The 27,575-nt window shown below is 35.1% G+C and overlaps 3 protein-coding genes and 3 non-coding genes across 6 annotated transcripts; 5 read left to right on the top strand and 1 right to left on the bottom strand.

The window, feature by feature from the left end:
- Window positions 1–1,040: 1,040 nt before the first annotated feature.
- On the bottom strand, window positions 1,041–5,470 carry LOC145626377 (uncharacterized). The gene is made up of 4 exons (XM_081678800.1): window positions 5,338–5,470; window positions 2,407–4,632; window positions 2,190–2,299; window positions 1,041–1,417 (listed from the first exon to the last, which is right to left on the bottom strand). Exons 2-4 carry the CDS (start codon window positions 4,619–4,621, stop codon window positions 1,202–1,204), a joined length of 2,541 nt encoding a protein of 846 aa, XP_081534926.1. The 5' UTR covers window positions 4,622–4,632; window positions 5,338–5,470; the 3' UTR covers window positions 1,041–1,201.
- A 1,757-nt stretch (window positions 5,471–7,227) lies between these two features.
- On the top strand, window positions 7,228–15,945 carry LOC145626376 (protein PELOTA 1-like). Its single transcript, XM_081678799.1, has 16 exons — window positions 7,228–7,535; window positions 7,661–7,743; window positions 9,215–9,290; window positions 9,687–9,761; window positions 9,855–9,911; window positions 10,477–10,522; window positions 11,041–11,116; window positions 11,583–11,658; window positions 11,779–11,811; window positions 11,951–12,019; window positions 12,242–12,348; window positions 12,838–12,910; window positions 13,009–13,047; window positions 13,968–14,062; window positions 14,740–14,846; window positions 15,585–15,945. Exons 1-16 carry the CDS (start codon window positions 7,485–7,487, stop codon window positions 15,656–15,658), a joined length of 1,137 nt encoding a protein of 378 aa, XP_081534925.1. The 5' UTR covers window positions 7,228–7,484; the 3' UTR covers window positions 15,659–15,945.
- Window positions 15,946–16,888: 943 nt separating this feature from the next.
- Window positions 16,889–16,962, top strand: TRNAV-AAC (transfer RNA valine (anticodon AAC)). Its single transcript has one exon. It is a non-coding gene; the product is annotated as a tRNA-Val (tRNA).
- Window positions 16,963–17,050: 88 nt separating this feature from the next.
- On the top strand, window positions 17,051–17,124 carry TRNAV-AAC (transfer RNA valine (anticodon AAC)). The gene has a single exon. It is a non-coding gene; the product is annotated as a tRNA-Val (tRNA).
- A 96-nt stretch (window positions 17,125–17,220) lies between these two features.
- On the top strand, window positions 17,221–17,294 carry TRNAV-AAC (transfer RNA valine (anticodon AAC)). Its single transcript has one exon. It is a non-coding gene; the product is annotated as a tRNA-Val (tRNA).
- Window positions 17,295–19,262: 1,968 nt separating this feature from the next.
- On the top strand, window positions 19,263–27,302 carry LOC145627500 (uncharacterized). The gene is made up of 7 exons (XM_081679887.1): window positions 19,263–20,187; window positions 20,307–20,426; window positions 21,409–22,607; window positions 23,054–23,123; window positions 24,184–25,122; window positions 25,227–25,346; window positions 25,835–27,302. Exons 1-7 carry the CDS (start codon window positions 19,278–19,280, stop codon window positions 27,034–27,036), a joined length of 4,560 nt encoding a protein of 1,519 aa, XP_081536013.1. The 5' UTR covers window positions 19,263–19,277; the 3' UTR covers window positions 27,037–27,302.
- The last annotated feature ends 273 nt before the right edge of the window (window positions 27,303–27,575 follow it).

The raw sequence follows: 27,575 nt of genomic DNA, 5'->3' as shown, positions 1-27,575 counted from the left end.
ACCCTAATTTTACTGTCCAATTGAAAAATCAAAAACCCCCAAATTAATTTACACTTACATGAACCCTAATTATTTACAATATGAAATTGGGGTTGAATTAATAACAGAAAACATGCAATTTCAATTATACTTAGCAATTGTAACATAATCACGCAAACAATTGCAAAAAATTACAACAGAATTCATGAAAATTGCTTACCTTTTCGTTGTTTGTCGTTGAATAGTTCAATTGATTCAGGGCCGAGTACAATCTTCAATAATTTGATAATTTGAGGATGTGGGATTGTTAAGGATCACCCAAAATCAGAATTTGTGAAGAAAATGGCAAAAAAAAACTTCAATCTTCACGAAATAGATGTAGAAATGAAGAAGTTAGGTTCAAATCAAAGGGAAATCGGGAGAATTTGGGGATAATTTCAAAAACTAGCTGTTAGGGTGGGCCCCACTAGCAGTTTCCGTCACCGGAGTTATCTTTATGAGGTGATAAAGTAAATCTTTTTTTTTTTGGAGGTGGTAAATTCAATTAAGTCGTTATTTGAAGGTGGTAAAAATCAAAATTTCCTTTTTTATATTCAATAAAAAGGTTTAATGAAAAATTAAATTGAAGGGCATTTAGACAGTATATTTTAATTTCTTTGCTTTCAACAATCAACATGTTAATTGTAACATATTTTACCATTATTTAGATAATGACATACACTACATTACCATTGTTGAGTGGTAACATTATTAAATGAAGACATGAAGTAACCTCATCGAACAAAGCCCAAGTGGTACCATCATTAAAGTATCCTGAATTTCATGTGACACTCAATGAAACATTCATAACATCTTTCTTTTTTTACAAAATGAACACACAAGTGACAGCTTATTTCTTAAGCCAACTTTGGAAAGTTTAAGCAACCGAAAGCCAATATATCAGCAGATAATAATAACATGCTAATATACTTTCACATTGAAGTTGCTCTATAGTTCATTTTTTAGCTGACAATACACATGCAATTACACCTTAACAATGTGATGTGATGAATTTTCGTCCATTCTTTCAATAAAAACATTAAGCAAGCAACCTGCTACATTTTGTTATCTCACAACAAACCAACTACACTAACTATAAGCACAAGAATATTCCAAATTCGTCGAGAACAAATATACAAATCCAAAAGGGAAAATGTTCAACTACCTAATTAAGTAAAACAATCTACTTGACGCCAACTATAGACATTAAAAAGTGGAGATTTTCGTTGATATCTGCTAGATCGGCAGGGCCCTTGCATGTGGCTGGTGGCTCGACCCCTGTAAACAAATAAAGCGCCTTTAGCTCCTCTGCACATGAAAAGTGAGGAGCGTTCTTGTAACCCACGATGGTTCGCATTGCATTGATTTGCTCCCATATCTTCTCCTCGTCCAGTTTTACCTGCAAAAGGTCCAAGAATTATGGTGGCTTGCTCAGATAAATGGCAATGCAGGCTCCAGGCAAGGTCCTAGTCTGCGAGCAATTCAGGACTCTATGCAGCAAGGTATCTAGTATTATTTAGTTCATACAATTTAGTTTGTTATACACAAGCTACAATGGACCATAATCCATCTACCTGGGTCAAAGGTGTAAGACTGTACAAATTCTAAACAGAAACACTAGATGCTTCCTCGCCTATATGGATATATACATATGTTAATATGTACTTATAAAACTTTCACTAGTGTGATAAAAAAAATTTAAGACAACAAAAATAAAAAATAAAATAAATCACTATAAAAATGTGGAGGATGCCTTGATTCCTTGAAAAGGTAATTAAGTAAAGAAATAGCACCATTTTCCCAAGTACATTGTTTATCAATTTCACAGGGTAATATGCAACTTTTACGTGCAGCTAATAGTCTAACATCACATAATAATGACCTAATGGGTTCTTCCTAAGTTCCAATGTAGGAGAATAATCACACATACGATTGATTCAAAAAGCAAAATTGAACCTAAGGTGTTTAACATCCTCCATGAGTTCAGAAAGAAATAAATTATGGCTCAAGCACTGCCAAACAAAGCTATTTACAGTCCAGCAGAGAAAAAGAAGTTTCAAATTATGCTCATGACATAAATCTTTTTTTAAAAGACAAAAGCATTGCTCATATTCATACTAACGTAAAGCCAATTTCATGAAATTTAAATACAGATAGCAAAAAGTTGTAACCTTATCAGAAGAAGCAATTCCTTGATCCGGTGCAGTTTCTGTAGTTTCAGACACAGGGAGTGATTCAATCACAACCTCACGATAATCAACCGTTAAAGATACATCATCCCCTGCACAGCCATAAAACAAATTCAATCCCAGAATTCTCACTACTTAAAAACCAAACATAATTAACAACTTTGACACTTGAATTTATTATAATAAAACCAGTGACTACCTTCAGGCATTGTGTCAAATGAATCTGCAAATTGATCAGGTTCCTCAGTTCCATTGTCTGACCGAGGAAACCCACTTTCACCGGCCATTTCTCTGTCGTTATTGGAAAGCACAGAAGTTTCTAGATTAACCGATCTGATCCCTTGATGAACCTCGGTGGCAGTACAATTTTCATCATCCTTCACATTTACCACTAGCCGATTTTCTACAATGGTTCTTGACTCTTTATACAATAATCCACTCTCATCAGCTTCAATACTTGTATTGTTTAAATTTGCATCATTTTTGCGGCCTTGTATCTTTCCCTTGTCATCGATGATTGGCTTAGGTTCCTCAAGAATGACAGTAATGCCCTTGTTTCCCAACTTATCAGACACACCTTTTAAGGATCCTTTTTCAGATTTCTCATTTTCTTCTAGTGCTTTCTCTTTTGAACTGTCATTTCTTTTCCAATCATTTTTACCCTCATCCCTCATTTTTTCAATTAACCCCGTTGTCTCCCTTCTTAGTTCGCCCTCTGCTAAACCAGCGTCATTTCCACTGCACCTATTCTCCTTTTCTACCTCTATTGTTGGTATGATAAAGGCCACGTCTTCAGTTACTTGTTCAATATTGTTCTCATTCTCCCCACTAACCTGAGCCTCTAGTACAACTGCTCTTAATGAATTAGTTAGCATCCCACCCTCGTCCTTCTCCATTGAAGAAATTTCATTCTCGGCCCATTTGATCCCTGCTAGTATCTCATTTTCTACCTCATCCTCCATTTGCTCCCTAACATCTTCCTCATAACCCCTGACTTGTTCAAGATTGTTCTCACTCTCCCCAATGTCTAGCGTTACTTGTTCAACATTGTTATCATTCTCCTCAGATACTTGAGCCTCTATTACAACTGCCAATAACGAATCTCTTGGCATATCACTCTCCTTCTCCAATAAATAAATCTCATTCTCTGCCTCTTTGACCTCCTTGGAAAGGATAGTGAGGTTCGTGTTTCCCTTTTCTTGAGACATATCCTTTATGAGAGCTCTTTCAACTTCCTCATTTTCTCCACGTGTTTCCTCTGTGCTTTCATCACTCATTTCTTTAATCAATCCTGACACATCCCTATGTAACTCATCCTCTTCTATGCCAGTCGGATTTCCCTTGTACTCTTCTATGTTTCTTGGTGATTCAAAGGCCATGTCTTCCATTACGTGTTCAGCATCATTCTCACCCTCCCCATCTACTCGAGCTTCTAAAATTGCCCTTGGGATTTCATATTCTTCCTTCTCCATAAAAGATATCTCATTCTCCTCCTCATGGATCCCTTCTAGTAATTCAGCTATTATTTTTGAATCTGAAGGTAGCTCCTCATCCTCTATGTACTCCCCAAGAGACTTGTACCCCCTAATTTGATCAACACTACTCTCATCCTCCTCACCTACAAAGGCCATGTCTTCTGTTACTTCTTCAACGTTGTTCTCATTCTCCGAACCTAATTGAGCCTCCACTACAACTCCCTTCAATGAATCTTTTGGCATCTCACCCTCTTCTTTCTTTATTAAAGAAATCTCATTTTCTGCCTCTTCGATCCCTTTTAGTATATCAGGAATCATTTCTGAATTTAAAGGTTGCTCCTCATCCTCATTGTACTCCCCAAGATCTTCCTCATACCCCCATTCTTCAACAATCTCACTCACTTTTGATGACATTTTATCTAGTTCATCCTCAATGGCAGATGTTTGATCATGATCAACAGTTTCTTTATTATTTTCCTCAGCCAATTCAATCCTCATTTCCATCCCCTTTCTAAGGTCTTCTTCCAACTGAATGTCCTCATCCCCTTCATACCCTATGTCAACATCATCTCCGTAAACAATGCACTCTCCTGACTCATCACTGTACATTGGTCCATTTTCTTCATAAGGAATTGCCAAAGGCATAGGCAGCAAAGTGTTCAAAAGCTTCTCACCACATGCATACGAGACAATCACAACGCCAGCAGGAACAGAAAAGGCAACCCCTATAGCAGATAAAACTACAAGAGGAGGAAGAACAAAGGAGGCAGACGAGACCACGACACCCGTTACCACCATTTTCTTCCCCAGATTTACCCCTCCTCTCCATATCCGGCTTAACTTGCTATTGCTTTCATATGATTTTGAATAATTTTTGTAATCTTTCACCTTCCAATACTCCTCTTCATCACCAGGATCTATTTCTTCGATTTCCTCCATCTAGTAAGACCCTGACCAGCAAAGAATGGCGGCATATCAATAAAATCTACTATAGTGAGTTTTTTGCAAAGAGCACATTGGACAACTATAACATTTTTTAGTATCTTGACTATGTGTGCTAATTTAACGAGTAATACTTCGAAAGTTCGTATATTCGACAACAGTTTTGAATACAATTTCGATCAAATCAAACTGACGAATTGACTAATACTATCAATGTTATACTAATCAAACAACTTAACTTTGTAAAACCAAATGTACTAGCATTATCCTTATGTGTCAGTCAATACTCATAGAATTTGTATTATGTCTTGGTCAAATATACTAAAACAATCTGGTACACCTGTGAATTCTACTCGCATTCAATTGAATTTGCTAATCACTCTTAATTTACTCTTCTCATTCCATATACTTGAGAATACCAACACAAGGATACACAACAGAACCAAATAACTTCTTAATGTACTAAAATTCCTTAAAACAGAGAATCATACAATACTTTTAAAATTAAGTGCAGTTAATCAAAAAGCATTAGAAAAAATTATCATAATTAATAAATCGGCAGAAATTCAAACAAAACGCATCAGATAAGCCCGTAAATTAATTATTTTCCTAATTAAGAACATCTAAGAACAAACATACCAATTATATAAATTGAAATTAAGGGCAAATTAAGCATACAATATTGAAATGATAACTGCAGCTAAGAAAAGTACCTGAAATTGACTGAGATCACATGATTAAAAACAGTGGATAATAAAGTTAAGTTTGTAATTTGTAGAGAATTATGCAAGGTTTTAGGTAGGGTTTTTGGATGATGAGATGAAAATGAAGATGATAAAAATGGTCGCGAGTATTTAATTTTGGAGGCGAGGGTAGGAGACAGAAAGAAGGGGCGGTGATGAGATGTAAAAAGGGGACACGCGTATGAGAGGGGGATGGGACACGTGGAGTGGGAGAGAGAGAAGACAAGGTGCATGCAACATTGCAACATGCAGATTAGCAGGACATGGGCGAAATGGAGGAGTAGCGAGTGATAATATTGCGTAATCCAATTTAAATGTGGCCTGCTTTAAACTCCTACACCGGTGCAGCTGTGGGCTTCGTTCACATATTTCTATTTTTAAGGCTTCGGTTGTATCAAATGACGGGGTAATCATGGAGTCGGTGGAGATCTCATCTTGTGATCTTGAGGTTATAAGTTCGAGCAAAATAGTTATAAAATATTTGAGAGTAGGGGGATTTCCTTACCTCCCCCTCTACTCTTAAGCGATGACCGATTCAGTAGGGTTTTTCATCTTACCTTACCAAAAAAAAAATAAAAAAAAATTGACCTTTTACGATTTTTTGGTTTGATTTTGCGAGCTAAACACTTTAGGAATGAGAGGGGATGGATAAGAGATCTTCACCCTCATTGTGTCTACAGTGGGAATTAAACTCTCCACCTTTTCTAAGGAGAACGTTAGCAGGATATTTGAAATTGTATGGCGAAATGTAACTTATTGTACTTTATACAATTACGATATTTTGGACTTAATCAATCACATGGTGTCTGTCATATTAACAACTTTTAGTTACAAAGTGATTTTTCGGTGTTCTCATAACTTGATGTGTATGTTTATTGTAATATCATCAAAATTGTATCAATGGTTAATCATGGGCGAGAACTTTTATTTATTACGAACTTACAACTTTAATTTAGAATCAGCATCTAAAACTCCAAAAACGATTCTAGCTCCCATCAACAAAATTAAGAACTCATTGTGTACTTTGTCCAACTCTAATTTCAATGTAAAGTTGTTAAAAGCTGAAATCACACTGAAAAAGGAGCAACATTGATATTTGAATGCAAATCATAATTTCCAAGTTCAATTATATTTTGAAAGAAAGAAAAATGAACAACAATCTAATTTAATTCCAAATCATATTATATAATCTTTTTAATTATATTAGTAAAAATTATTTAGCTATATAAAATGATAGGGTACCTTAATTTTATAAGTTTGTTATCATTCCCAGGAGCCTATTATACCTAATTTGTATTTCGATGAAGATTACGAGGAATCAATTGTAATAAATTCCAATACCATTATGAGAATTTCTACAAGGTGCCATATATACTGCCATAGTGCCATGTATTACTTACCTCTAGTTATGATTGACCTAAAATTAATATTCTTATAGATGATTATTTTAACACACAGTTTGTATTGGGTTGAAGAATATCAAATTGGGAGTTCCTGGACCAACTAACCAATTCAACCCTATGCTTTGAGCCAAGAGGAGGGAATAGGGCAGCTGATACTTTAACCAAGGAAGTCCAACTAGCAATGATCTTTTGAATAACCAAGCTTTTTTCGACACCCTGCCCCTGGTCTATTATGATATTATTTTGGCTGACATACATGAAACTCAAGCTATATTGGATGATTGTAATTTGTTAAACTCGATTGCTAGCAGCTCTTCTTCCAAACTCGTTTTAAGCTAATTTATTATTCCTATTTACCAAAAGAAAAAAAGAAGAATATCAAATTACTCCATCCAAAAATTTTGTTACCCAGTATTTCTTCCTCTAATTTGTTTATCCCTTACAGATTCGAAAGACCACATCCTTTGTCATCTCGAAGGAAAGTAGAGAATAATACCAAACCTAAGCTACCTAAACTAATAAAGTATCCCAACTTTTTTGGGAAGGAGAGAGAAAATTAGAGGATCCGGACTTCCAAACTAAGGGAGAAACTCGGGCTTTCATCCTCTTACTCTCAACTCTGTTTCTGCAATTCCAAATCTCTCTGTTTTCTCCTCCTCCATAAACCCTAATTAATCGAAAGGAGGAGAGAGAAAATTAAATCAAATCATCATTATGAAGATCGTACGTAGAGATTTCGTTCGTGGCGGCCCAGGCAGTGTCAAGGTGATTAATTTTGAGGATTTTGATTGCTAGTGTTGATGAATTTGTGATTGATCAGTTCAATTTTATTTTGCTGTTAAATTTGGTGAAATTTGATTCATGCAATGTCGATTTTTTTTGGCGAACAGATGATTCCTGAAGAAGCTGATGATATGTGGATTGTTTACAATTTGATTGCTGAAGGTGATTCTGTTTTAGCCGTCACTGTTAGGTAACTTCATCATCTTACCCAACTCAATTGTTTTTTTTTTTTTTTTTTTTTTTTTTTTTGTATCAAAAATTCAAAATTGATATTTCATAATTTGGGAATATCAAATTTATGTTAATAGATTTAATCATAAATCTTTGTTGGCATATTAGAATTCTTATTTACTTGGGCTGAACATTATTATAATCAATGCTGATTTTCGACCCAGGAAACTATAGCTACATTGCCTACATACTATGCCTTAATATGTATCAAATATAGGAGTGATACTTATTTTCCCAAAAGATATGCCATTATTAGGTTTAGAAAATTAAACTTTGTACACTCCTTTGTTGTTTAATGTTACCCTTAAATAAGAATTCTAAGGAAATACTATTTCTGATTTGGTATAGAAAATGCGTAATTACTGAAGGTAGTTATGATATCTAAACTCAATTTCTTAAACAATGTCGCCTATTGTTTTGGGATAGAGGGGTATAAACCAATGTTGAATCAAACATTTGAAGCAGAGTTTGATAACAACGTGGCTTTAACTCCCGCTAAAAAGTATGTGTTTGTCAAGCATTGATTTTCCTAGCACTTAAAAAGAGAAAGTAAAAGTGCATCTAGGTGGTGGTTTATCTAATTTTGACTAGTACTTCCCTTGGTTCCTCAAAGTTTGACTCACTTATCGCAGACTCTTGTTTATATGAAACTTTGAAAAAAGTGAGTGTGCGTTAGAAAAAGATAAGTAAGAGAGATGGAGTAAAAGGTGAGTAGGTGTAAATAAAAGGGGAATAAAGTAAGAGAGAGTGAGTTGAAAGGATTAATAGTATGGAGAAAAGGGTGAGGTATGCTAGGCATTAGCATGGTTTCCAGCAGTAATAATGACAGAAAATTAGGAAGAAAAGACTGATTATAGTATTAAGATGAGAATTACAACTAATTGAACGATAATTCCACTTTCGAGAGGCGGATTCTCTCCTAACATGAGCTTTCGAGAGGCTTACTCTCTCCCAATAAGAATCCTCACAATATTCAACATGATGATTATTCCTCCTTATGAGGCATACATATAGAAAAACCCTCCTAACAAACTCTAGCTTATTCCCCAAGTCACTAATAATAGGCTATGGCTAATATGTCCTTCCCATAATTATTGATTCCTTGCAAGGTAGTCCTAGGAGTTTGCTTAAAGTGGAACCAAGTAAAAGTGGATTGAACTTTATTAAACACCCCAAATTTCTAAAATGAAATCCGAGTCAAACTTTTGAAGTGTTTGGCTTTTTCCCTTATTCCTGATAATTTATTAGCCTTGCTCTTAATTTGCTCATATCCTACAATACTTTGCAAGGGCCTTTACTGTTTTCCCTGCAAAGTTCATTGATTAAGTCTCTGTTCGAAGAAACTACTGAAATGGAGCATTAATAGGGAATTAGTGTGATGATTATGAAATCTTGATTTCTCATAGTGGTGCTGCTGTTTGCTTTTGCAGGAAAGTTTTGAGAGAGGCTGCTTCTGGAGGGAGGGATGCAGAGCGTGTGAAATTTAGGCTGGAAATCGTAGTGGAGGTGATAATTTTTTCATCTATTGACATTTGACACTGTACTTGCTTTGATTATAGTTTGTTTGTTTGTTTTGTTTTGTTTTGTTTTGTTTTGTTTTTTGTTTTATGTTTTGGGGGGTGGTGGGGGGAAGGGGTATTGCTTCTTCTTTGATGATTTTGCTCGGAATCCTTTTTATGTTCAATTTCTTGAAATTCTATGTTCATAACTGTAAAGTCTTTGCCTCTTCTTAAGAAAAACCCTATGTGTTTTGTAAACAGGTCTATTTATATTAAGATGATCTAGCGAGAATTACCTATCAAACACAAAAAAACGATTGAGCCAATGAGGCTTTTGAGCATTTTAATTTAAAAAGTGATTCTTTGACTTGCATGCTGGCCTGATTTCTCTTGATATGTACAGGCTGTGGAATATGAAAAAGAAGGTTCTGTTTTACGTATACGTGGAAAAAACACTCTGGAAAATGATCATGTGAAGGTACCTACAAGAGGACTAATCAATTATGTATAACACTTTAATGTTTTACTTCGATATATTCAGTTTGCTGATTTCTTCTGCTTTTTATTGAAGATAGGTGCTTTTCATACCCTGGAACTTGAGTTGCATCGACCTTTCGTGCTGAGGAAGGTATGCTATGATTTTAATCTGCTCAGAAACGTTTACTCTTTGTTCTTTAAACAGCTTAAGCAGAATCCTCCTCTTTTTTTTTTTTTTTTTTTTTTTTTTTTTTTTTTTTTTTTTTTTTTTTTTGGGGGGGGGGGGGGGGAGAGGAGGGGGGAGGGGGGAGAGAGAGAGAGATGTGGCATACCTGCCATTTTGAAGGGTTTATCAGTGTTTCAATGCTTGTGTCATGGAAATAATTAGGAGCAGTTCTTACCCACGAAGGAGTGATAGAAACTAATTAATGAAGTTTACATTATTTGATTATTTCTGTTGACTTATGATCTTTGAAGTTGCGCAAACCGTTGCTCCTCAACATAAATTAAACTTTTGGTGGATAGGAAAGTGTTTTTAAAAAGTTGTGTCTGGCGAACACTGCCACTTAAATTTATCTAATGGCTTCATATATCCTGCTTTGTGTGGTGGGTATTGTAGTGCATCACTTGTTAAGTGGTCTGTTGATCTATATTTCCTTTGGCAGAATGATTTTGAAATCTCAATATGCCTCTCATCTGCGTTTCCCTGTTTATAGGATATCTGGGACTCATTGGCATTGGATATGCTTCATCAAGCAGCAGGTAAATAATGTTTTGTGCATTATTTTGGATCTTTTGTTTGGTCTATTGTTAATAACGAATGCTATTTTCTTCTTGGCACTTCAGACATTGGTGTTTTTACTAGGTTGCATGCTATGTTGTGCTAGCATAATTTAAGCTGTCTATGCCTAGTTTACTCCACTTTTGAAGATTTGAGATGTAAATGTTTACTTGATTATTCTATCAACATTTTTTATTCGTTTGTTATTCTGAATTCTGATTACCATCATTGTATAAAGCCTCAGAAGCGGCCAGTTATTAGCAGTCTCTCCTCTTTAAACTATGCAATTCGCATTTGTATAAGGTATAGCCTTTAATTAAAAGTTATCAGGTAAGGAAGGATTTATAGCTTGAATTGTAGTTTTGAACAAGAGAAGGAAGGATCCGTGACTGATATAGCTGCTCTTTTTCCCTTATCTGAACCTTTTCTAGTCACAGGACAATTTAATTCTTACTTCTTGACATATTGTGATCTAGTTTTATGTATGTACTTTATTCAGATCCTTCTGCAAGTGCTGATTTGGCTGTGATAATAATGCAAGAGGGACTGGCACATTTACTTTTGATTGGTAAAAGGTATAGTAAATTAGTTGTGTTACATAATTTTCACTTAATCATAGGCTGAATTGTATTTCTTTGCTGCGTCTCTGTCAACCCAAGAAAACCACAAATATGTTTGATCTAAGAGATAAGACTATTTTATATTTAAATTTTTTTTTTTAATTTTTGCTATTTGTTTGTGGATGCTTTCCACTGTATATGATACACATGTCGCTTTTAGATTTTGGTTTTTTTTATTTTTTATATTATTGATTTAGTTTTTGATCACCAAGTGGTAGCACAAAGCAATTATTCCATGAATGAATTATTTGGGACTTTAGCTGCCAGGGAAGAATTCACTTGTGCAGAATTCAGTTTTTGCTGCATATATCTAGCTGTACTTTAACCCCAATTAACACTCATGAAGCCATGAATATTGACATGTTCTATTCTACCATGATAAATTTTATCTAACTGGTATATTTTTCACTTGTGTTGACAGTGTAACCCTTACTCGATCTCGAATAGAAGTCTCCATTCCTCGAAAACATGGACCTGCTATTGCTGGATATGAATCTGTATGTGTTTCAAATGCTATTTTAAGACAAGCTGTCATGCATTGTTGCAGCTGATGAGGTACAGGTACTTAGTTGTAAAGGTGATAACTAACTTGATTTCCCTTGTCTTTCTCCTCTCAGGCCTTAAATAAGTTCTTTGAGAATGTACTACAGGTTAGTTGAATGTAAACCTCTCATGTCTAAAATGCAATGATTGTTATCATATATTTTTCAGCTTGTGACTGAAGTGATTTTTTTTTTATTTTTTTTATTTTTTATTTTTTTTATTTTTTTTTTTATGCATGTGGTATAGGCTTTCCTCAAATATGTTGATTTTAAGGTTGTCCGATGTGCTGTCATTGCAAGTCCTGGATTCACTAAGGTTAGATTTATTTTATTTGATGTTTGGTACTGCTAAAATATGGTGATCATGCATTGGTTCTTATGAGGAGTCTTGCTGTAGTTTTCTTATACTACTTATCACTTTGTATGTACTTTTCTCATGTTGTTGGCTCGTTGCCATGAGATAAATAATTATATATAGTTGGCAGCCACAGGCATTCTTTATTTAAATTGATTAGAAGGTTCTTGTCTTTTTCTGCAGGACCAATTTTATCGTCATCTGTTGCTAGAAGCTGAAAGGAAACAGCTGAGATCTATTATAGAGAACAAGTCACGCATAGTTCTTGTGCATACAACTTCGGGATACAAGTATGGCATTTAGTTGTTTAATGTGATTGATTATTTCTGTTTGTTGAGGAAGCAATGTTGCTTCAGAAGTTTTTTTCTTCTTAGCATACCTTTAGCTCTACTGTCAATTGAAATTGATGTATCATGACTATCATCTTGTTGGAAACGTTGGATACATTTAAATGGTTGTTCATCTTGAAGGTTCTGAACCTTTTATCTGGTTATATATTTCTGCTTGCAGAATTTCTGCTTTATGTTTAAGCAGTTGATAGTTTATCATCTCAAAATATTATAGCCACTTTTGCTTTTTAAGCATCTTGAGGATTTTTGAGTTTGTACCTGCACAACTTGTGTTAAAATTTTGTTAGCTCTCTTACTCCCTGTTTGGTGTTTTTGTGTCTGGGGCTCTTTAGTCTTTACTCTTGTTTCTTTAAGAAGCATTTTTTGTATTTTCTTTATGAATTGGTTGGAATTATATTTGATATATTTGCTCCTTTCTCTTATAATCAGGCATAGCTTGAGGGAGGTTCTTGATGCGCCAAACGTGATGAATATGATAAAAGATACAAAAGCAGCCCAAGAGGTTACTCACATTTATGTTTATCATTTTGTCTTGCTTGTCATTTTTTCTCAGAGATCCTTGAAGTTTCTACTGACTGTTGTCTATTTTGTTTGATTTAGGTCCGTGCTCTTGAGGACTTTTTCAGTATGCTATCAAATGTCAGTTTCTAATCTTGAGATGTATGTTTGAATTGCTAACAATATGCTTGTTATTGAGATGCATGTGCAGTTAATGTGTGACGTCATCAATGGTTCATCTTAAACATTTAGATGCCGTATGGCATGACATTTTGAAACATTTATGCGTTTTAATGTGGACTGTTCTTTAAGCATTTGCTGCTCTTCTTGATACAATCTTTCCTGAAACACTTATGGGTTATTATGTACTGTTCATTTAGCATTTGCTGCTCTTCCTGATACAATCTTTCCTGGAAGTAGTTTACCATATCCTCCTATCGGGAAATTAAGGCATTTCAATTATTGATTTTTTGTCGCTCTTTGTAAGTAGAGCACATAAAACTATGCTCTCACAGTGGGAGGGCCAAAATCTTTTTTTCCTTTTACCTCTCCCTTTTCTTTTTACCTTTTTTCTTTTTTTTTTTTTGAAAAGATGCATTCATATATGGGCTTGAGTGTTTGGTTACAACTTAATAAATTGTGATCTCTTGGGGTAGGAAGAGTTGACAGAAGAAGGGGAGGGGGGTAAGTGTTTAATGGACCATTTGATAGAATGTTGTTGACCTCTTGTATTGATGAAATTCTTACTATTGCAGCTGAATTTGTATGTAAGAGGGAATGGGGCCGAAATGTAATCTGATTGCATCATCTAGCTGTTGGCATAGTAATTTTGAATTCCTTCATTTGTATATCAGAACCTTGTCTTTTGAAGTAGGCAACATTTGTAACTATTTATTATATAGGATAGGGCTCTTTGCTTGATCTAATGTTCTTTGCTTTGTATTTCTTGTCAATGGACCTCCTATTGGGATTAAGGCTTTGACATTTTTACAGTCTGCTTATTGCTACGTTTTTGTTCTGTATATGAACCATGTTGAAGGGATATTTTTTATGAACTGTAGGATCCAGATCGTGCATGCTATGGTCCTAAGCATGTAGAAGTTGCCCATGAACGAATGGCTATACAAACACTGCTTATCACAGATGAACAGTTCAGGTGCCTTTCTTGAGCTTTGTCGAGTAATAAATTTATTTGAGGATCCTGTTGCATTTCTTGGCTTTGCTGTAGTTATCTTCTTCTTCTTCTTCCTTTTTTTTTCTTTTTTTTTTTTGTGGATATCTATATTTATGCAATCTCGTAATATGTGACTTAAGAACACTTAAATCTCATGCTTTATTATTAAGGGACATTTCTATGCATCTCATACTTGGAACAAATAATGCAAAATTCTGTTAATGAATATCTTCATATATGTAATTGCCCCTCCAGAATTTCTTGTATCAGACAAAAAACTGATGTACATTGGATCTTATCTGTTTGTTCCCATTGATTCTCCTGACAAGATGTTTAGTTTCAAAACCCAATATAAAGTGATCTTAGAAATCAATAGTATTCTAGCAATAGATCTCAATATCAAACGGTTAAAGCTTGTACCTCATGGGCTCTCCTTGCTTCTTCTACAACACTGTCTTGTATGTTAAGATTCAACTCCAGTTAGCTGTATGTGCAATGGAGGCTCTATGTTTCATGTAATCCATACCCTTTTATCCTAACAATTTTTATTTATGATTGTGGTAGTATCACTTCCTTGGGCCAATGTTCATGTGATTATTCATTTTACATGTTACTCTGTAGCTGTACAGTTTTTCTTATTATTATGAAATGGTCATCAGGAATGCTGACATTGCAACACGGAAAAAATATGTCAACCTGGTCAATTCCGTCAAAGATTCTGGAGGAAGTGTTCATATATTCTCGTCCATGCATGTCTCAGGGAAGCGTAAGTACTTCTGTCCAATTGTCCAGTGCTATAAAACATTATGAAGCTACATCTTTTTTGCAAATTATAGGATTCATATTGTCGGTTTTACTCCATCAGGTCAACTGTGGTAGTTAGTTGGATATGAATAGTGTGCTTATTGCATAGGAAGGTGGCATCTAAACATATGGAATTAATATATCTTTGGTGTAATTTTGGGACTACATCTAAACGCATGAAAATTTGAAAACAATGTAGGATGTGTAGATTTCATTCCATACTGTTAATCAAAGGCATGTTTAGTCTTACTTCCATGAGTGGTGAAGTGGAATATATATCAATTTTCTTGATTTTTGTTTGGCTGAATAAGGATTATAAAACTATTTTCTTCTAAGGAAACTACTTCTGGCTCATATTCCATATACCTCTCTTTTCTTCCAATCTTTACCTTTGGCATGTTCTTGTTCTCCCTAGTCTGCCTTAATGAGTCAACTGCAAAGATTTATGGAACGCTAAATGATTTGGACAATTTGGTGCTTGCTTCTTGAATCATGAATGGTTAAGATAGCTGACAAATAGATCTTTTAGATGTTCAAGGAGATATAATGAAAAAATTTCCAAAAAGAAAAGAAAGTTTGAATGTATAAAGTGAACAAAGAAGGGTTTTTTTTTTTTTTTTTTTTTTTTTTTTTCTCTCTGTCTTTCTATTTATCTGCCAAGCTATCTAATGATGCTATTTATAATGCCCTGTGGATGCAGAATTGGCACAGCTGACTGGCATTGCAGCAATTCTTCGCTTCCCTCTCCCTGATCTCGATGATATTGAAATGTGATCGACGTAGATCTATGGAAAGACCAATTTTGTACACCACTAATTATTACTGAAACATACTGAAAATTGTATATCACAAACTCTGTTAGCGACCCCTTTTCCTTCCAAGACTTAAAGTCTTGGAAGTTGTATGTTATAATTAAGTTATAGTCTAAGTTGCGAAATATGATTCATTTCTTCGTAGTGTGTTGCAATGTCAGGTAATAATTCTACTATTCAGATTCTTTCTTGTAGCATCCCATGTAACACTACATTCTTTGGTTGAATAAAGCTATATTTTATGCTTCATTTATAAGATCTGGTTAATTTTTTGGTTGATCAATGATTAGATATGCAGCATGCCCCTTCATAATCACATTTACAGCAATTCTGATGTAAAAAAACACGACTATATGCATCAATGTTATAATAATTGCAAAGATCAGCACAATCCATTTTGTTTGCATATTTACATGTTAAATAGTCATTTCCAGAAATAACAAAAGGCTGTGTTGCAGACGTGAAGCTTTCTAAAGCACTCAATATTGCAAGAATTGAACTTGTTGAGACAATAAAAACAGAATACTTTTCCTTAATTTTTGAGTTATTATGTCAATTTAAGTTGAAGCGAGGAAGCTGTGTTCATGCATTAGATAAGAAACAACACTGCTTGGAAGAGCTTATTACCAGATTTGATTACAAATTAACAATCAGTTGTCAGTGGGATGAGGTTTGGAGGATCTTTCACAAGTAACACAAAAAATGTTATCTTGTATCTGCTTTGGATTTAGCGAATCCAAATAGTATTATGTGCAACAATCTTGTTGGCTTCATATCCTTCTTTGAAAATCTATTCTTTATATATTTAGATCACTGTGTTCACATCTTAGTTACATTTCCTTCTGATGCCGTGGTGCATATTACTATGAAGCACGGGAAAACATGTCAAAAGTGTGTACTTGATTCAAGGTAGTGGATATAATGGTATGGATAGAGTAATCTTACACTTATAGAAGTGCATTGACAAACGTGTCTAGTCAAAATGATGCATGTATTAAGAAACAGAGAATGGGATGCATCACTTGTATAAAATGATTACACATATTTTGTATCAAATAAGTTCATTCTTCTTTGAATATTTTCATGTACAGAGACATAATGTATTGATAAATATAAAATCTATACATTACACACAAGTTAATGAGATCGTAACATTTTCTATCAAATTTAATCAATAAGGAGTAACATCGAAGGTTTCGTGGTGTAGTTGGTTATCACGTCAGTCTAACACACTGAAGGTCCCCAGTTCGAGCCTGGGCGAAGCCAAATTTTTTGCATTTTAAGATGCACTTCATTTTTAAATATAAGTATATTAAAATAATAGTATTTATAAAAATATTATACTCTCAACAGAGGTTTCGTGGTGTAGTTGGTTATCACGTCAGTCTAACACACTGAAGGTCCCCAGTTCGAGCCTGGGCGAAGCCATTTTGAAAAACAATTTTTACTGATGTAGTAGATCTATATTTTAATATTTTATTATATAATTTTTTTTTTTTTTTTTTCGACCTATTAAACAACAAAGGTTTCGTGGTGTAGTTGGTTATCACGTCAGTCTAACACACTGAAGGTCCCCAGTTCGAACCTGGGCGAAGCCATTCTTTTTTTCTTCTATTAATGGCGTCACTTTGAGAAAGAAAACGCAGTTTTTTGCGAACTTCATCAGTTTGAAGTCTTCAATATACGGTAAATCCCTAATTTTTTTCCTCTTTCTCTTTTTTGGATCGATACTTTTGTTTAATTTGTGGAGATAAATAGATAATGTGTAAATTTTGAATAACTTTCTTAAATTCGAACCCTAATTTTAACTATTGAATTACATTTTACCATATTTGTTTTTTTAATTACTTTGTGAATGTGGTTTAGTCTTTTCAAGTTCAAAATTGATATCCTTAGCTGCCATAGTAGATTATGATTTTTGGTAATTTATACAAAGATTTTAATTTAAGTTCTTTGGGTTTAAACTGAATTTTAGGGTTGTCAATTGGATTGCTTGTTGAAAATTTGTAAGTTAGTCCAATTATTTATTGAAAATTGATATCCAGTTTATGTGAATTTTTTAAGTATTTGAGGGTAGCAAAATCCGACCTTAGCTCAGTTGGTAGAGCGGAGGACTGTAGTTGATCAGCAGATTAATCCTTAGGTTGCTGGTTCGATTCCGGCTTTTGGAATTAATACTTGTCTTTAGGATTATTAGCTGGCTATATAAACCTTAATTTTAGCATAGTTGGATTTGGGTATTGCTAAAAAACATGAGCAGTTGAGCAGACCTTGGTTCTGTTATAGTGATCCCAAAGATATTAAGTCAACCTTTTGCTCGTCTAGTCGACTTTACTGCTGCAAAATTTAATATCCTTCTTTTTTTCCAAGTTGGTATTGTTTATAGATTATAGAAACTATAGTTAGGGACATGACATAAACTTATTTGCTGCAATATTAAACTTCTTAGTTCTTACTATACATCAATGTTACCAGATTGATGAAGACATAGGAGTCTTAGAAAAGTCAAACTCCAAGTCCAAGTCTGTGATCTAATGAATAGAAAAGCAGGGTACTCCTATTAATGATTGAGATACAGCTAGTGATGATCAATCTCGTGAATTTGTTTTAAACTTGTAACAGAATTGTTGCTCTCATTCAGCTTAAGTGAATACAGATAGTTAACTGCCAAGTGTGTTTTAATAGCTGGTTGTAGTGAAGTCATTATCCCATATAACCGGGTGGTTATAATGATTTCTGCATTTTAAGGTCTCAGGGTAAATAGTAAAGGGATAATTTGCAAAATTGGATTTTTTCGGAATAGTAGAAATTACAAAACATAGGGTCAAAATGTTTCTGGTGGTTATAAATCAGTCATTGTAATGACTTTGGACACCTTCAGCAGCTTAATTTTGACCCTTTTTTTCCCTTCTTATTTAATGCAATACATCATCTTTCAATTTCATCTGAAGTTTAAAGTCTTAAACTGTTATGTCCACTTGCTAAATTTTACAAGGGACATGAGAAGCTGTCTGCTAAATGATCTGTGGCCCCTTCTCATAACGTTTTTTCTTTGTGATTGTGGCCAACATTTCTTAATCAATGTTGAATTTTGTTTGCTAAAAATGTTGGTAAATGTTAATTAATTATGGAAAAGCAAATTAGTGAAAGTTAAAATATGGGAATCTTTTTAGGTAAGTCTTTTGTCCAGGGGTAACTTTGAATAGCAATGCAAATTGATTACATCTTGTTACTTCTTCTTCTTCCTCCTCTCCCCCCACCCCCCCCCCCCCCCCCCCCCTCCTCCCCAGAAGTGGACAATATGCTAAATTTACATAGCTCCCTGTATTATTTATTTGTAGTTGACATGTCATACGGTCTTCAATATGACTTACGTTTATTTTAGATAATGTAGATTGTCTAGAAAACAAGCCTAGGATAGGGACTTTTTTTTTTTTTTTTTTTTTTTTAAAGACTTGAAAAGTCATAGAAACCAGCCATTAAAATATCCAGTCCACTTGATTACAGAGTATGAGATAGCTTAAGATCAGTTTTATTGTACTGTATATTAGATAGACTACGAAATGCTCCTTAAAAAAATAATGTTATACCTGTTGTTGCTTTTGCTTCAGCTAGAATCATTCCTATGTCTAGCTGCTCACAGTAATATTTCAATGCCTGATTGTCTAGATCACTGTGGTAATGTCAAGATTCCATACCCTTTTGGAATTGGGCCCAATTGCTACCATGACAAATGGTACGAGATCATTTGCAATATTTCTGTTCATTCTCCAAAACCATTCTTGCGCCAGTTCAATCTCGAGGTTCTGGACATTAATTGGCCTGAAAGGTATTCCCCCCTAGACCCACAATGGGATGTTCAGGAATCAGACGACCTTAGACTAAAAGTAAATCTCCTCCCTGGAAACTTTTGTGTAACTGACAGAGAAGTTGTCATCCCGACTAAAGTAGTCAGAAGCTTCGACTTCAAAGGGACTCCATACCGTTTTTCTAGGTGGTTCAATGTTTTTATGGTGGAGGGTTGTGGCGGAAGTGTTGTTTTGCAGAATAGGAGCGGAGAGATTATGACTGGTTGTGCTTCAGTTTGTGCCAATGAAGGCGCAAGCATGAACACAAGTAATTGTTATGGAGTTGGATGTTGCCAAGCCTCACTTTTGTCATCTCCAACAGGTGACTACCTTGACAGGGAGGAGGGCTTAGATTTTTATCAGATAGCTCTTGATCACACGGGACTATCTGATTTCAGCACCTGCAATGTGTCAGCAGCCTTGATTGAGAGTGACTCGGTGAAAAAGTTGTCTGGAAAACTATCAAATTTGAAAGCATTTCCTGCGGTTTTAGAATGGAGTCCTACATACATACTTCAACAAGGACTGTTGATGGAAATGGATCAGGATAATATTAGTTGTTATGTTAGTGAAATTAATACTGTACAGTGTCAGTGTAAGTTTCCCTACCAAGGAAACCCCTATCTTCCCTTCGGATGCCATGGTAAGCGGCAAAATCTCACTCCGTATTTGTTTTTGCCTATGAACCTATGTTGTTTATATAAGGTAGACTAATTTAATCTTGTTTTTTCTTTTCTGTTTTTTTTTCTTTTTCCGTATCAGTCATAAAAGAATGTCACAAGTGCAGAAGTCGTTGTGTTTTGGCGTATTCATTTATCACTGGTCACTACTCCCATTATTACTGTAGACAAAATGAATGGTTGAAGCGGGCTCCCATTCTAGGTAAGTACATATAAAGCTTCCAGCAATGGCCCAATGTGCTCATAATATTTGCTTCAGCATTGTATTGATAAATTGTCATCACAAATTTGTTCCAAGCTGAATAGTTAGCCTTTTCCACTGACCTCGTCAATTATCTAAAAAATCTCAGCTTGTCATTCTTGTGCTTGCTGATCATTTGAGATTTGATACACCCTCTACATTTTATTGATCTGCCTAGTTTGTATTTTTGACGTGAAAATCTTTGGAAAGTATTTTGTCCTTGTGGGAATTAGTCAATTACTCATATGACTTATCATTTGCTTGGATGTTCTTTGTGGAAAGCTAATGGAATGCAAGTGGTTTACATAGCTTCCATTCTTGGCTTGTAATTAATTATATGTCCTTGTGGAAGTTAGTCAATTAGTTGTATAGTCGTATGAGTCATCATTTGCTTGGATGTTTGTTGTGGAAAGCTATTGAAACGCAAGTGATTTACATAGTTTCCATGCTTGGCTTGTAACATTGAAATCAAGTGAAAATGTAAAGCTAAGTTTGTTTTTCACAAATTTACCATCATTCTGAACGGATGATCTGGAAAACTAAACCCACCAAACCACAGGATTTCCACATCTCTATAATTTTAGTTTTTTTCATAGTTTTCCTCTAAAGAAAAAAAAAAAACAGTTTATAGATTTCTACATTTTTCTAAAATTTCCTCGTTAAAAACAGACTCTGTAATATTCTACAACTAATTTCCTGTTTATACCATCTTAGTCCTGGATTTTTTGTCCCTGGGCTCCTCACAAACCTTCCATTCAAAATATTCTCAATCTTACAAATTGGGTGCTTTTATTGGGATGGAGTGAATGTGATTTTATTGTGCTTGTTTCCTTAGATCTTCCCTAGATTTGAATTGTATAAATCCTGTATTTAATGATGTTATGTACATAATAATGTATAAATCCTGTATTTAATGATGTTGTGTACATAATAATGTTTTCAGCATTCAGCATAGGCGTGGGATTAGTGCTTTTGGTCTTAGGTTGCTACTGGCTTTATAAGTTCATCAAGAAGAGAAAAGAGATGAAACAGAAAGCTAAATACTTCAAGATAAATGGTGGTTTGTTACTGCAACAACAATTGTCTTCCGAAGATGGTGTTGTTGAGAACACTAAAATTTTTGCTGCAACTGAGCTGGAGAAAGCCACTGATGGTTTCAATGAAAACAGAATACTTGGCCAAGGGGGCCAAGGTACGGTCTACAAAGGTATGTTACTGGATGGAAGAATTGTGGCCATAAAGAAGTCTAAAAAGGTAGATGAGAGCCAATTGGAACAGTTTATTAATGAAGTGGTTATCCTTTCTCAAATCAATCACCGAAATGTGGTCAAATTGATAGGCTGCTGCTTGGAGACTGAGGTCCCTTTGCTTGTCTATGAGTTCATCCATAATGGTACTCTATATCAGCATTTACATAATGCTACTGAAGATTTTCACATCTCTTGGAAAATGCGCTTACAAATTGCAGCAGAATCAGCAGGTGCTCTAGCATACTTGCATTCATCTTCAGCTGCTCCTATTTATCACAGAGACATCAAATCATCCAATATACTTTTGGATGAAAAATTCAGAGCAAAGGTTTCAGATTTTGGGACTTCAAGAGCTATTACCATTGAGCAAACTCATGTGACTACCTGTGTTCTAGGCACATATGGTTATTTGGACCCAGAATACTTTCAATCAAATCAGTTTACTGAGAAAAGTGATGTATACAGCTTTGGTGTAGTCCTGGTTGAGCTTATCACTGGTAAGAAACCAATTTGCCCAACCAAAGAGGGAGGATGGATTAGCTTGGCTGTTGAATTTCTTTCCTATATGGAAAGTTCTAGTCTATCTGATATTCTGGACGCTCGAGTTGTAGATGAGGGTAAGGAAGAGGAGTTTGTGGTTGTTGCTAACCTTGCAAGACAGTGCCTAGAAATGAAAGGGAAGCAACGACCTACTATGAAAGAAATTTCAGTTTTACTAGATGGTATCAGGTCACACCACCCCCCTAATTTCAGGGAACCAATTCCACCAGGAAGCAAGCATGTGGTTACAGAAATGGTTAGCACACATAGCGGTCCTTTCAGTGTAGAAATGCTCTCTTCAGATGACGGTCCTTCCAATTCCATGGAAGTCCAACCACTTATGGTCAACATCTGACAATTGTACGGTACTTTCTGAAGACTTCTGCTGTAGTAATTAATTATACAAAATTGTTTACTAAACTGGAAGTTTGTTAGATACTGTGTTTACCTTCTTGTATTGGGAGCTAGCTTCTCAACCACTTATCTAATTGTATAATTATTGTGCTGCTTAAGAAGCAAATAATTTGCTTTACCCCTTCTGTTTGAAGGAAGCTTAATTGTAGTCATGGTTTTGTTATACAAACCGGTTTTATTTCATGAACACCATAGGAAGTGAACTTAGCTTATTTTGTCCTGTTGAATGCAACTTCCATATATCTTATCCCTTCACCAGTTCACCGCCTTCTTGATCCGCACATTGCTGGGACCAATGATTTTATGTAACCAGCCATGCTTAAGACAATCATACTAGCAATGACTAAATTAGTGTTGGGTACAATTTTCTATCAACTTTTTTAGATAGCTACCACCAACGCTCGTCTTAATGGAGGTCTTCAGAAGCATAAGTGTCGTGTGTGTATGTTAAGAGGTAGGTACTAGAGAGACTTTTCATGTCTGATCCGACCTTGCTGTCATCCTGTTCCTAATGCTCTTGTCTTCTGAGAACAATAATTTTTTAATATTATCTTAATAATGCTCTTAAATTGATTTGGACTGAACACTAGATGGAGTATTTTGCTGTCACTCCTTTGTGAATACCTACACTCGAACATGACGTAATCATTTGGTGAATATGGCTAATATATCTTTGTCCATGTTGAATTTTATGCCATTATGATAGATGTATGTTACAAAGTATTCAATGAAAGTTGATATTTGGGTATAGTACATAGGAATTTCTAAGAAGGCAAGTCTTTTGTGCATGATAAAACTTTAAATAGCACAACATTATTTTTTTTGGACTTTAATATCTTTTCTAAATTTAATTTGTAATTCGTATATATGCATGAAAAAATACACTTCAACTTCTTCTACTTGAACGCCTCAATTCCATTAGTGGGGTTGGCTACATGAACCAACATAAGGATTTCCCAGAAGATCAACCATTTTATTACTACTCTCAATCATTGTGGTTCATGTCAAGCGATGTGATTAAGTTTACTCTGGTTGTCACTGGCTTACCATATCCCTCCTCCTTTATCCAGGCTTGAGATTGACAACCGAAAACCCATTGGTGGAGTTAAAAAAATAAATAAAAAATAATCACACTTCAATTAATGTAATTAATGTTTTATTCATGCTTATATCCCCTTTTAGCTCTTTATAAACAGTCCTTAAATTTTTATATATAATTTTCCTTTGATTTTAGCTATAAAACACATCACCTTTAATTTTTAACGTCTTTCTATCTTTGATAGGACTTGAGTTTGTTTTATATTTTGTGGATTACCTAGAAGATGGTACCATGATAGGAACTTTGATATTCGGAAAATAAGACTTGGAATAGTCCTAGAAGAATGAATGGTCATGAAAGTAAGACTGTTAAGAGATGCATAGCCAGCCAGTTAAATATCCCGTATACTTGCTTAATGATTATAGTTTTAAGTTCAGTTTTATTGTACTACATTACATATTTACATTACACTAAGAAAACCTCTTCAAAAAATATAGAATGGTATGCATGTTGTTGTTCCTGCTTCTGCTAGAATCATTCCTATGGCTAGCTGCAGGCGGTAATATGCCTAGTATTTCAATGCCTAACTGTCCAGATCACTGTGGTAATGTCCGAATTCCATACCCTTTTGGAATTGGGCCTAATTGCTGCCGTGACAAAGGGTACGAGATCATTTGTAATGGATCTGCTCATTCTCCAAAACTGTTCTTGCGTCAATACAATGTCGAGGTGCTGGAAATTAATTGGCCTGGAATGTACTCTCGTGTAGACAAAAGATGGGATGGCCTGGTAGCAGACAGACAAAGACTAAAAATTAATGTTCCCCTTAGAAGCTTTTGTGGAACTAACACAGCTGAGGTACATGCAAACGCTACTTCAGTAGTCAAAAGCATCGACTTCCACGGGAGTCCATACCGTTTTTCTAGGTGGTTGAATGTGTTTATGGTGGAGGGTTGTGGCAGAAGTGTTGTTTTGCAGAAAAGGAGCGGAGAAAATTTGACTGGTTGTGCTGCACTTTGTGCCAACGAAGGTGCAAGCATGAACACAAGTAATTGTTATGGAGTTGGATGTTGCCAAGCCTCACTCTTGTCATCAGGTAACTTCGTTGATAAGGGGAAGGGCTTAGATTTTTATCAGATGATTCTTGATCAGACTGGACTATCTAATTTCAGCACCTGCAATGTGTCAGCAGCCTTGATCGAGACTGGCTCGGTGAAGAAGTTGTCCGGAAAACTATTAAATTTGAAAGAATTTCCTGCAGTTTTAGAATGGAAATTTAGTGACATATTTCAGCAAGAACAGTGGGTGGGGACAAAAGACAATGTCACTTGTTATTTTGATGAATTTAATGGTGTACTGTGTCATTGTAATTTTCCTTATGAAGGAAATGCCTATCGCCCCTTAGGTTGCCAAGGTAAACAGAAATATCTTACGTTCTATATGTTTTTATCAATGTACTCTGTAGTTTTTAGTATTATACATGGTAAACTAATTTAATCTTCATTTTTTCCATATCAGTTGTGAAAGAATGTCGTAAGTGCAGAAGTCGTTGTACTTTGGGCTATACAAATCTCCCAGGTCCTTACGCCTATTTTTCCTGTGAAAAAAATGAAACGTTGAAGCTAGCTTTGATTCTTGGTAAGTACATCAAAAGCTTCCAGCAATGGTCCAATGTGCTCAATCTGCTCATAATATTTACTTCAGCATTGTATTGATAATTTTTCATTACAAACTTGTTCCAAGCTGAATAATTTGCCTTTTCCACTGACCTCATCAATTATTTCAAAAATAAATTCTCTGCTTGTCATTGTATTGATAATTTGTTTTGATAAATTGTTGGCAGAAAGAAGATGTCTGTTCAGGAGTGTATGCCATTTCTTTTCCATGTTATCTATAGATTTCTACAATTTTTCTAAGTTTTCCTTGTTAAAAATAGACTGTAATATTTTACAAGTCATTTCCTGTTTATTACCATCTTAGCCATAAATATTTTCAATCTTACAAATTGAATGCCTATATTGGGATGGAGTGAATGTGAGTTTATTGTGCTTGTTTTCCTTAACCTTCTCTAGATTTGAATTTTATAAATTCTGTATTTGATGTTGTGTACATAATAATGTTTTCAGCATTCAGCATAGGCGTGGGATTAGTTCTTTTGGTCTTAGGTTGCTACTGGCTTTATAAATTCATTAAGAAGAAAAAAGAGATGAAACAGAAAGCTAAATACTTCAAGATAAATGGTGGTTTGTTACTACAACAACAATTGTCTTCCGAAGATGGTGTTGTTGAGAACACTAAAATTTTTGCTATAACTGAGCTGGAGAAAGCCACTGACGGTTTCAATGAAAACAGAATACTTGGCCAAGGAGGCCAAGGTACGGTCTACAAAGGTATGTTACTAGATGGAAGAATTGTGGCCGTAAAGAAATCTAAAAAGGTAGATGAGAGCCAATTGGAACAATTTATTAATGAAGTGGTTATCCTTTCTCAAATCAATCACCGAAATGTGGTCAAATTGATAGGCTGCTGTTTGGAGACTGAGGTCCCTTTGCTTGTCTATGAGTTCATCCATAATGGAACGCTATATCAGCATTTACATAATGCTACCGAAGATTTTCATGTCTCTTGGAAAATGCGCTTGCAAATTGCAGCAGAATCAGCAGGTGCTCTAGCATACCTGCATTCATCTTCATCTGCTCCTATTTATCACAGAGACATCAAATCATCCAATATACTTTTGGATGAAAAATTCAGAGCAAAGGTTTCAGATTTTGGGACTTCAAGAGCTATTACCATTGAGCAAACTCATGTGACTACCTGTGTTCTAGGCACATATGGTTATTTGGACCCAGAGTACTTTCAATCTAATCAGTTTACTGAGAAAAGCGATGTATACAGCTTTGGTGTAGTCCTGGTTGAGCTTATCACTGGCAAGAAACCAATTTGCCCAACCAAAGAGGGAGGATGGATTAGCTTGGCTGTTGAATTTCTTTCCCACATGGAAAGTTCTAGTCTCTCTGAAATTCTGGATGCTCGAGTTGTAGATGAGTGTAAGGAAGAGGAGTTTGTGGCTGTTGCTAACCTAGCAAGACAATGCCTAGAAATGAAAGGGAAGCAACGGCCTACTATGAAAGAAATTTCAGTTTTACTAGATGGTATCAGGTCGCACCACCCCCTTCATTTCAAAGGACCAATTCCACCAGAAAGCAAGTATGTGGTTACAGAAATGGTTAGCACCCATAGCGGTCCTTTCAGTATAGACATGCTCTCTTCAGATGATGGTCCCTCTACTTCCATGGAAGTCCAACCGCTTATTGTCAACATCTGACAGTTTTACGGTACTTTCTGGAGACTTTTGCTGTAGTAATTATACAAAATTGTAGCTTATTACATCTGTGTGTTAAACTGGAAGTTTGTTAGATACTGTGTTTACCTTCTTGTATTAGGAGCTGCCTTCTCGACCACTTGTCTAATTGTATAATTATTGTGCTGCTTCAGAAGTAAATAATTGGCTTTATCCCTTTTGTTGGAAGAAAGCTTAATTGTAATCATGGTTATTTGAATTTCTTATAGAAAACATTTTTAGTTCATGAACACCATTGGAAGTGAACTTGTTTTTTTCTGGATTGTTGATTTGCACACTGCTGGGACCAATGATTAAATGCAACCAAACAGATACTAGCAATCATACTACTTATTATTCATGGATGCATCATATGAAGTAAATTTAAAAAGTAACCTGCTGATTCTGAAACTAAATAGAAAAATTGATCATAGACCATTTGCAAAATGATAATCTGAAACTAACATAAGCTACTGATGCCCAAATGTTCTGCTAAGTTGCTGATCAATAAGCCTATGGCAGGA

The sequence above is a fragment of the Chenopodium album genome, chromosome 4 (genome assembly GCF_948465745.1).
Source record: "Chenopodium album chromosome 4, dcCheAlbu1.1, whole genome shotgun sequence".
In the NCBI taxonomy this organism is placed as follows: domain Eukaryota; kingdom Viridiplantae; phylum Streptophyta; class Magnoliopsida; order Caryophyllales; family Amaranthaceae; genus Chenopodium; species Chenopodium album.
This window is presented reverse-complemented; position numbering and strand designations above follow the sequence as displayed.

Excerpts from the sequence above, each read along its gene's own strand:
- LOC145626376 (XM_081678799.1), top strand. The coding sequence starts at position 7,485 with ATGAAGATCGTACGTAGAGATTTCGTTCGTGGCGGCCCAGGCAGTGTC. Across the intron at positions 12,349-12,837 it reads CATACAACTTCGGGATACAA|GCATAGCTTGAGGGAGGTTC; the intron begins GTATGGCATTTA and ends TCTTATAATCAG. Across the intron at positions 13,048-13,967 it reads TTTTCAGTATGCTATCAAAT|GATCCAGATCGTGCATGCTA; the intron begins GTCAGTTTCTAA and ends TATGAACTGTAG.
- LOC145627500 (XM_081679887.1), top strand. The coding sequence starts at position 19,278 with ATGTTATACCTGTTGTTGCTTTTGCTTCAGCTAGAATCATTCCTATGT. Across the intron at positions 22,608-23,053 it reads AACCACTTATGGTCAACATC|ATAGCTACCACCAACGCTCG; the intron begins TGACAATTGTAC and ends CAACTTTTTTAG. Across the intron at positions 25,123-25,226 it reads TCGCCCCTTAGGTTGCCAAG|TTGTGAAAGAATGTCGTAAG; the intron begins GTAAACAGAAAT and ends TTTCCATATCAG.
- LOC145626377 (XM_081678800.1), bottom strand. The coding sequence starts at position 4,621 with ATGGAGGAAATCGAAGAAATAGATCCTGGTGATGAAGAGGAGTATTGG. Across the intron at positions 2,300-2,406 it reads ATTTGACACAATGCCTGAAG|GGGATGATGTATCTTTAACG; the intron begins GTAGTCACTGGT and ends ATGGCTGTGCAG. Across the intron at positions 1,418-2,189 it reads GAATTGCTTCTTCTGATAAG|GTAAAACTGGACGAGGAGAA; the intron begins GTTACAACTTTT and ends GACCTTTTGCAG.